The 8,825-nt window shown below is 44.2% G+C and overlaps 2 protein-coding genes across 2 annotated transcripts in view; one reads left to right on the forward strand and one right to left on the reverse strand.

Annotated features, from left to right (window-relative positions):
• The window catches only part of samd14 (sterile alpha motif domain containing 14), a 13,386-nt gene extending 12,506 nt beyond the window's left edge, over positions 1-880 (forward strand). Inside the window, exon 12 of the mRNA XM_053339013.1 lies at positions 786-880. Coding sequence (XP_053194988.1) covers positions 786-880 — 95 coding nt within the window. The remainder of the gene's footprint in view (positions 1-785) is intronic.
• A 105-nt stretch (positions 881-985) lies between these two features.
• On the reverse strand, positions 986-5,461 carry csf3a (colony stimulating factor 3 (granulocyte) a). Its single transcript, XM_053339014.1, has 6 exons — positions 5,446-5,461; positions 3,173-3,336; positions 2,987-3,094; positions 1,608-1,739; positions 1,330-1,508; positions 986-1,232 (listed from the first exon to the last, which is right to left on the reverse strand). The coding sequence occupies exons 1-6, from the start codon at positions 5,459-5,461 to the stop codon at positions 986-988; spliced, it is 846 nt and encodes a 281-aa protein (XP_053194989.1).
• Between the last annotated feature and the right edge of the window lie 3,364 nt (positions 5,462-8,825).

The following is an 8,825-nucleotide window of genomic DNA, read 5'->3' on the forward strand; positions in this document are numbered from 1 at the left end:
GCATGTTTACAGATACAACAGGGCTTCAGGCACTCGGCCCTAATGATAATAATTAAAGCTGCAGCGATGAATGCCCCCCCTCAGCCCCCCCCGCCCCCCCAGTCCAGATCGAGCCTTAAATATTCTGATTGAAACTCAAAGTGATTATAAAAACATTTTATTTGATTAAAGTGAGAAACAAACATCAAGTAAAAAACTAAATGTTTTCAGCTTTCAACGAGTCATCGCGTGTAAACATTATATTTACTTTGTAAACAAAGTTTATTGACTCACAGAGTTTATTCTGCTGACTCAGCTCACTTCCTGTCTCACTGACTACAACTGAGACAAGCCAGGACATTTGATAAGAACATAAAAAAAAATCATTAAAAACATTAAAAATATAAAAAAACATTAAAAACATTAAAAACATTATAAATATTATAAATAAAAGAGTAAAAACTTTGTAAACTTCAGTTTTACAGATAAAGTATAAAATTACGTTTGACTGAATGAAAATATTCCAGCATGTGATAAATAATCAATAAATATTCATAATAAATAAAAACACCTGACAGCTGATCAATAAATAACCTGATTCTGATTTCATTGATTTCATGTATAAATATAATTATCATAAAGTCTCAGGCTGCATTTAAAAAAACACTAAATATAAATAATATAAATATAAATGTACGGGGGGGGGGCCTGGGAGGGGGTGGGGGGTGGCTGAAGGCACAGCTGAGGACATGATGCCCCCCCCCCAGGGAATATTACCCATGATGCTCCTCTCCTGAGTGTTTCAGGGAGCAGCCGCAGGTTCAGGCCTGCCGGCCGGCTGCTTTGCATTCCTGGTGATTTTCTCCATGAAGACGAGTCAGAGCTTCAATCCTTCGTCTGATAAGCCGACGGCCGACATGCTCCGACACACAAAGCATTCTGGGATTGTTCTGGCACAAAGTCAGCGTGCTGATAAACTGACAAGTAAATAAAAACTTTAAAAAGGTCAGTGCACAATGTCTCTGCAGAGAGACAGAGTTGTCCTGCATGTACCTGAACGCAGCACAGAGTCCCTGAATGCAGCACAGAGTCCCTGAACACAGCACTGAGTCCCTGAATGCAGCACAGAGTCCCTGAACGCAGCACAGAGTCCCTGAATGCAGCACAGAGTCCCTGAACGCAGCACTGAGTCCCTGAACGCAGCACTGAGTTCCTGAATGCAGCACAGAGTCCCTGAACGCAGCACTGAGTCCCTGAATGCAGCACAGAGTCCCTGAACGCAGCACTGTGTCCCTGAATGCAGCACAGAGTCCCTGAACGCAGCACTGTCCCAGCGGGGGGGGGAGTTACGCTGCCTTGTAGCTGGCGGCGGCTCTCAGGCTGCGGATCAGGTCGTGGCAGAAGGAGCGGAGCCTCACTAGCGTCAGGTGGGCCGCCACCTGGACCTCGTAGTTACCATGGAGACGAGAAGCGAGGTCCAGACTCGGGTTCTGGTCTTCATCTGCACCGAGCTGAGCCGCCTCCCTCATCTGAGACACACACATACACACACACACACACGGCTGTTAGTGTGTCGGCACAGAAACACGTATGTAAACTCAGCTGTGATGTCATCAGGTGAGCGTTACCTTGGTGATCTGGGTCAGCAGGTCACGCAGGTCGGATCGCAGGTCGCTCAGTCCAGTCACGCGCTCCGACAGAACTCCCAGCAGCCCCTGGTACAACCTGCTGCCTGCCGACATACGACTGACGTACACGTCCTGCAGGATGACATCACATCACATGACATCACATCACATCACATTACACATGACATCACATGACATCACATGACATCACATCACATCACATCACATCACATCATACATCACATCACATGACATGCCATGGCATCACATGACATCACATGACATCACATGACATCACATGACATCACATCACATGACATCACATCACATTACATCACATCACATGACATCACATCACATCACATGACATCACACATCACATGACATCACATGACATCACATCACATGACATCACATCACATCACATCACATTACACATGACATCACATGACATGCCATGGCATCACATGACATCACATGACATCACATCACATGACATCACATCACATGACATCACATCACATGACATCACATCACATCACATCACATCACATCACATCACATGACATCACACATCACATGACATCACATGACATCACATCACATGACATCACATCACATGACATCACATGACATCACATGACATCACATCACATGACATCACACATCACATGACATCACACATCACATGACATCACACATCACATGACATCACATCACGTTAGTTTTGAAAGCTACTGTACTTTATATTTCTGTTAGTAGTTACTAACTACTAGTTAGTGTAGTACCTCCTTCACCATCCTAACCCCTCCTCCACCATCCTAACCCTCCTTCACCATCCTAACCCCTCCTTCACCATCCTAACACCTCCTTCACCATCCTAACCCCTCCTTCACCATCCTAACCCCTCCTTCACCATCCTAACCCCTCCTTCACCATCCTAACACCTCCTTCACCTCCTTCACCATCCTAACCCCTCCTTCACCTCCTTCACCATCCTAACCCCTCCTTCACCTCCTTCACCATCCTAACCCCTCCTTCACCTCCTTCACCATCCTAACCCCTCCTTCACCATCCTAACCCCTCCTTCACCATCCTAACCCCTCCTTCACCTCCTTCACCATCCTAACACCTCATCCTAACCCCTCCTTCACCATCCTAACCCCTCCTTCACCTCCTTCACCATCCTAACCCCTCCTTCACCATCCTAACCCCTCCTTCACCATCCTAACCCCTCCTTCACCTCCTTCACCATCCTAACCCCTCCTTCACCATCCTAACCCCTCCTTCACCATCCTAACCCCTCCTTCACCTCCTTCACCATCCTAACCCCTCCTTCACCATCCTAACACCTCCTTCACCATCCTAGGTAGACTGACCAGTGTGAAGCTCTGGGACAGCTGTTTGAGGACCGGCGTGTCTGGGAAGCCAAGCGTCTCCACCATCATCTGCAGGTTGTTGTGAGCGCCGGCGTCCAGCGTCAGGCCCTGAGGACAGGAAGCGCCGCGTTAACCCAACAGCCAATCACAGTGCAGCTGAGCCGGCCAATCAGACGTGTGTTTTACCTGCGTGGTGATGGCGGCTGCGTGCGCGGTCGGGATGTCTTCCAGGAGTTTCTCCACCAGAGTCTTTGCTCGCTCGGCCGCCTCTCTGAACGCCGCCGGGGGCTCGGCGGGGACGGGAGCTGATTGGACCAAAACGGCGAAGAACAAGCCGAGCAGAGCGGCGGCTGCAGGAAACGAGCACAAAGCAGTTATTAAATCATTATTCAGTCAGATTTATTCATCCCTGAGGGGCAATTCAGTCTCTACGAGCCCAACCTCACTTAAACATAAACAGACAAATACATACTCCACACAGAGACCCTAACCCCATGGGCGTAGGTTTGCATGGGGGCGGTCGGGACATGACCCTACCAACTTTTCAGGAGGCCCAAATTGTCCCAACAACTTTTAAGCAACTTTATTCACATTATCTTTGGAGTGCAGTTATAGAGTCATTTAGATTGTCTTCCCATATTTTGCAAGGACAGACTTGACCCGTTCAGAGTCACATTTACCCCTTTTTCACCAGCGTGAATGTGCCAGTCCAATTTTCTTTTTCAAGTCTATTTTTCAAACTCACGTTCGATTGGCTCATTTGGCTGATGACCAAACAAACGCCCGCCCCCCCCCCCCCCCACACACACACGCAGACACACACTGTACAGACAAATGCAGTCCAACTGTAAGTAACGTCACATTAGCAAAAAGACGTCACTGATGTGTCACTAGTTTACTGGTGAAAGTCCGACGCGCTTCAGAGTGGAGCGTAACGTTAAACTGCTCAAAGAAACACGTCCAAGCATCAGTCAACACATGCTGCTGCTTCTAATGAAAGGCCTCGTTTAGGAGGAAGACATGCAGGCTAGAGCATGTTCACACTTTGCATGTTGGAAACTAAATACCGTCTTAGTGTATTTACTTTTACTATTAAAAAGTATTTCAGTATCAGTATCAGTCCACTTAAACACACTGCAGGTGATCAAACATTTAATATCTATCATTCTACTGTGGTTACACCATTTGACATTTTCAGGAGCATTCAGTCTGACTTTTGGTAAAAATTGGTTTAAATGTCATTTAAATGATATAAAACCAACAAAAGTACTAAATGTAATCTAGTATTAATATATTAATGATGTTGAGCTGTAACCTCCATGATGTCGTGCTGCGGAGGTCTGAATTTATCTGATGATGCTTTTATAACGGGTTTAACTGATTTATTATTAACAACTTTGGTTTGAGAGGTGAAGCATCTCCTGTATTTTAGACTATGATGATATAAAATCAGATTCATAATGAAAGTATAGCAGCGGCTCAGAGGACAAAGTGTTCCTGGAAATGAAATCAAAGCAGATTTCACTGATTTCTTTCATGTGTAGAAAGTTTAGAGCAGCAGGAAGAGAAAAGCTTTTATATGTCAGACCCTTCACTGCTGAACCCCTGGCTGTTTAAAGACATGCAGAATATCACATATACATATATATATATATACTGAATATAATCACAGCTTCTAACATGAAGCTGGATCCTGATCATGAATGTGAACAGAGTCACTGATCACAGTCCTGCTTCTGTGGAAACATTATAAAGTTGATGTGAAGCTAAAATGAAGCTTCAGAGTCTGAATGAGTCAAATCTTCATCTTCTATGTTTCAGTGTTTTTAGTATCAGAGTATTTTTGTTCCTATACTTCCACCACAGACACACACACATATATATATATATACCAGTATACACTATACACTATACACTATATAGTATATATACTACACCACAGAGACACAGGAAACACTAAGAGGGAATCTGATGCTATGGTAACCATAGTAACTATAATAACTCACACTGATGAAGCTCCATAGCAGCTGATCAGAGACTTTACATGACTGAGACCCCCCCCCCCACACACCAGCCCCCCCCCCCCCCCATCATACTGATGTTAACGAGTGAATGAAGCTGCTTATAAATCAGTCTGATGAATCTGCAACTTCCTGTTTACACTGATATAACAATCAGGAGGAAGTTACTCTTCATCTTCACTCTTCATCTTCTTCACTCTTCATCTTCTTCACTCTTCATCTTCACTCTTCATCACTGAACCAACAACCACAATAATAATAGTAGTGGCACTGATCACCTCCCATAGTTGCAGCTGCAGGGGGGGGGGCAGTAAGTTTTAACTTACTTTAAAATAATAAATAATAAATAATAAAAGGTAACAGCTTCCCTCCAGCAGGCTCGTGCACGTCCCGCTCACCTGTCAGGTGTGTCCCGGTGCTCGTGCTGTGTGTTCTTACCTGTGACGGTGTTCATGTCTGTCGGTGTCGGTGTCTCGGTGTCGGTGTGAGTCCGCCGGTGAGCTCGTGCACTTCTCTGTTTGCTTCCATTTGAAGCCGTTTTGGACTTTTTATGCGCTCGTGCGGGAGTTTCCATTGACGGTAAGCGCGCTCCGTCACCGATACGAGTTATTCACCCAGTGACGACACGGGATTGCGTCACCGACCGTGAGGCTCGCGGAGCAGACGGGAACCTGCTGGGGTCACACCTTCCCGCCGTTAAACGCACCGTTTCATCCCCGGTGCGCTTCCGGTAAAAACTACAAAAAGTTTTATTTTCTTCAGAAACGTCGCGTGAGCTTGAATAAAGATATTTAAACTTTCTGTTGTTGAGTTTGATTCATAACTAAATAATAAACTCTATGAACAGTCTTATAAACATTATCATTTATTAACATCATTTAATTCATCATTATTTATTTATTTAATCACTTCTATAATTTACTTGAAATGCTTTTATTTTCTATGTTTGATGACGTCAGTATTTTATTTGTTTGATATTAAAACAATGGGAGAGAAAAGGATTTTAAAATCAATATTTTATTTTAGTATTTTCATAAATATGCCAATTTCATATTATCATTATTATTTATTTTAACTTTTTCCTGTGTGTGTGTGTGTGTCAGTGTGTGTGTGTGTGTGTGTGTGTGTGTGTGTGTCAGTGTGTATGTCAGTGTGTATGTCAGTGTGTGTGTTTCTCGTGAACACTTCCTTTGTCATCATGTTTGTTTTTTTCCTGTTTAAGAAATCCTGGAAGAAAATGTGAGTCAGCAGAAAAAGTCTTTTCTTGTTTTCCTTCCTGCAGAGAAAAGTGGCGACAGGAAGTGTGTTGCTCATGTGGGAATGTTGGGTCTCGTTAAAGTTAAAACCTGAAGAGTTCGTTTAGACCTGCTCGATGTGGAAAGAGCCTTGAGATAACTTTGTTGGGATTTGGTGCTTTATAAATAAAGATTGATTTAAACACTGATGCTCATGAGATACACACACACACACACATGCACATACACACACATATATACACACATATATATATATATATATATATATATATATATATGTGTGTATATATGTGTGTGTGCATGTGTGTGTGTGTGTATATGTGTATATATGTGTGTGTATATATATGTGCATGTGTGTGTGTGTATATGTGTGTGTGCATGTGCATGTGTGTGTGTGTGTGTAGAGACATGTTAAGGCCATGTAGTAAATGAGTGAAATGTGTTGCTGCAGGAAGTGTGTCACTGTGAGCGAGTCAGCAGTAATCCTGAATAACTCTAACATGCTGGAGCGCTGTAGATCAGCTTCTACCTGAACTCTTACTTCTCTTGAATTTCTTCAGGAATGATGCATAATGTTCTTTCACCAGCGTTGTGTTGAACATTACTCATAAGCACTATGAACGAATGTCGCAATAACGGAAATATGATCCTCAACGTGGCGTAATATCTAACTGTTAGTGTGGAGATTCCTCTGCAGCTGAGAAGTTTTCCACTTCAATACATATATACTGCTATACATTCATATAAAGCCTGTGTGTTTTAACATATTTGGACATATGGGTATTTAATATCAATTTTTCTATACAACCGCTGTGAGAGCTGTGTTCACATTCTCTGCAGTAAGTCAGACCTGGTCTCAGTGGGTGTTGGGCTCCATCAGGGCTGTCCCTGGTCTCTGATCCTGTTTGTGATCTTCATGGACAGATTGTCCAGTTTGGGGACCTCAGGATCTCCTCTCTGCTTTATATGGTTGATGTTGTTCTGTTGGACTCTACAGGTGAAGTCCTCCAACAGGATCTGGGACGGTTTGCAGCTGAATGTGAAGCGGTCAGGATGAGAATCAGCACCTCCACATCTGAGGCCATCTGCAGCTGAGAAGTTTTCCACTTCAACACAGTGCTGCTATACTTACATATATACATATATACATATATATATGTATATATGTATATACATTCATATAAAGCCTGTGTGTTTTAACATATTTGGATATATGGGTATTTAATATCAGTGTTAACAATACTGACACATTCAAGTAATATAACAATTAAAACTGAAGAAAATACTTTTAAAACTTTCTGTAAAATGTAATAAAAAAAAAACAATTTCTGGTGAGGAATAAATTAGGACACATTCATTCCCAATTAAAATGTCTAAAATCACACGCAGGTATCACATCAGGTGCAAATGATCAGAACATTGTCTCGTCCTGTTTAACCCTCAAACATTTAGTTTGGCTGACTGTTGAAATGAGAGAGAGCCTAACCCTAACCCATGGTGAGATGGAACAACGGTCTGAGACCTTCTTATGAGTCTGGTCAGGGATTTAAAAAGGAATCAGCCATTCCACTGTCCGGAAAATAATCTACAAGTGGAGGACATTCAAAACCAACATGCCCGGGTCTCCCAGCACGGTCACCCCGAGCCCAGGTCTGGCCTCCCAGCACGGTCACCCCGAGCCCAGGTCTGGTCTCCCAGCATGGTCACCCCGAGCCCAGGTCCAGGTCTGGCCTCCCAGCACGGTCAACCCGAGCCCAGGCCTGGCCTCCCAGCACGGTCACCCCGAGCCCAGGCCTGGCCTCCCAGCACGGTCAACCCGAGCCCAGGTCTGGCCTCCCAGCACGGTCAACCCGAGCCCAGGTCTGGCCTCCCAGCACGGTCAACCCGAGCCCAGGCCTGGCCTCCCAGCACGGTCACCCCGAGCCCAGGTCTGGCCTCCCAGCACGGTCACCCCGAGCCCAGGTCTGGCCTCCCAGCACGGTCACCCCGAGCCCAGGTCTGGTCTCCCAGCACGGTCAACCCGAGCCCAGGTCTGGCCTCCCAGCATGGTCAACCCGAGCCCAGGTCTGGCCTCCCAGCATGGTCACCCCGAGAGCAGAAATCACCAAAAACCCTAAAACGTCCTGACGGGACCTGCAGCGGACTCTTACTGCTGCTGATGTGAAAGTGCTTCTACAATCAGAAAGAGACAAGTTTAATCTTCATGGGAGGTGTGGAGGAAGAAACCTTTGCCAGAGAGAACGTAGACCAGGACTCCTGGAATAATGTTCTTCAGACAGAGGAGTCTGACACTGAATGATCTGGACACCAGAACAGAGGACATGTTAACTCATGCTAACATGAAGCATGGAGGTTCAAGTGTTTATAGTTATATAGTTTATAATCTGAATGACAAATAAAATCTATCTTTCTTTATAAATAAATAAGTAAAAAAGTAAAATAAAAGTCAATGACACAAAGAGAAACACATTTATAATCATTATTATACTGTTCAGATGGATTTATATCATTATTAATAAACTGGTTTATATCATTATTAATAAACTGGTTTATGCTACTGTT

Source organism: Scomber japonicus, chromosome 18 (assembly GCF_027409825.1).
Source record: "Scomber japonicus isolate fScoJap1 chromosome 18, fScoJap1.pri, whole genome shotgun sequence".
NCBI classification, from domain to species: Eukaryota; Metazoa; Chordata; class Actinopteri; order Scombriformes; family Scombridae; genus Scomber; species Scomber japonicus.

Excerpts from the sequence above, each read along its gene's own strand:
- csf3a (XM_053339014.1), bottom strand. Across the intron at positions 1,509-1,607 it reads TGCTGACCCAGATCACCAAG|ATGAGGGAGGCGGCTCAGCT; the intron begins GTAACGCTCACC and ends TGTGTGTCTCAG. Across the intron at positions 1,233-1,329 it reads GCCGCCAGCTACAAGGCAGC|GGACTCAGTGCTGCGTTCAG; the intron begins GTAACTCCCCCC and ends TGCTGCATTCAG.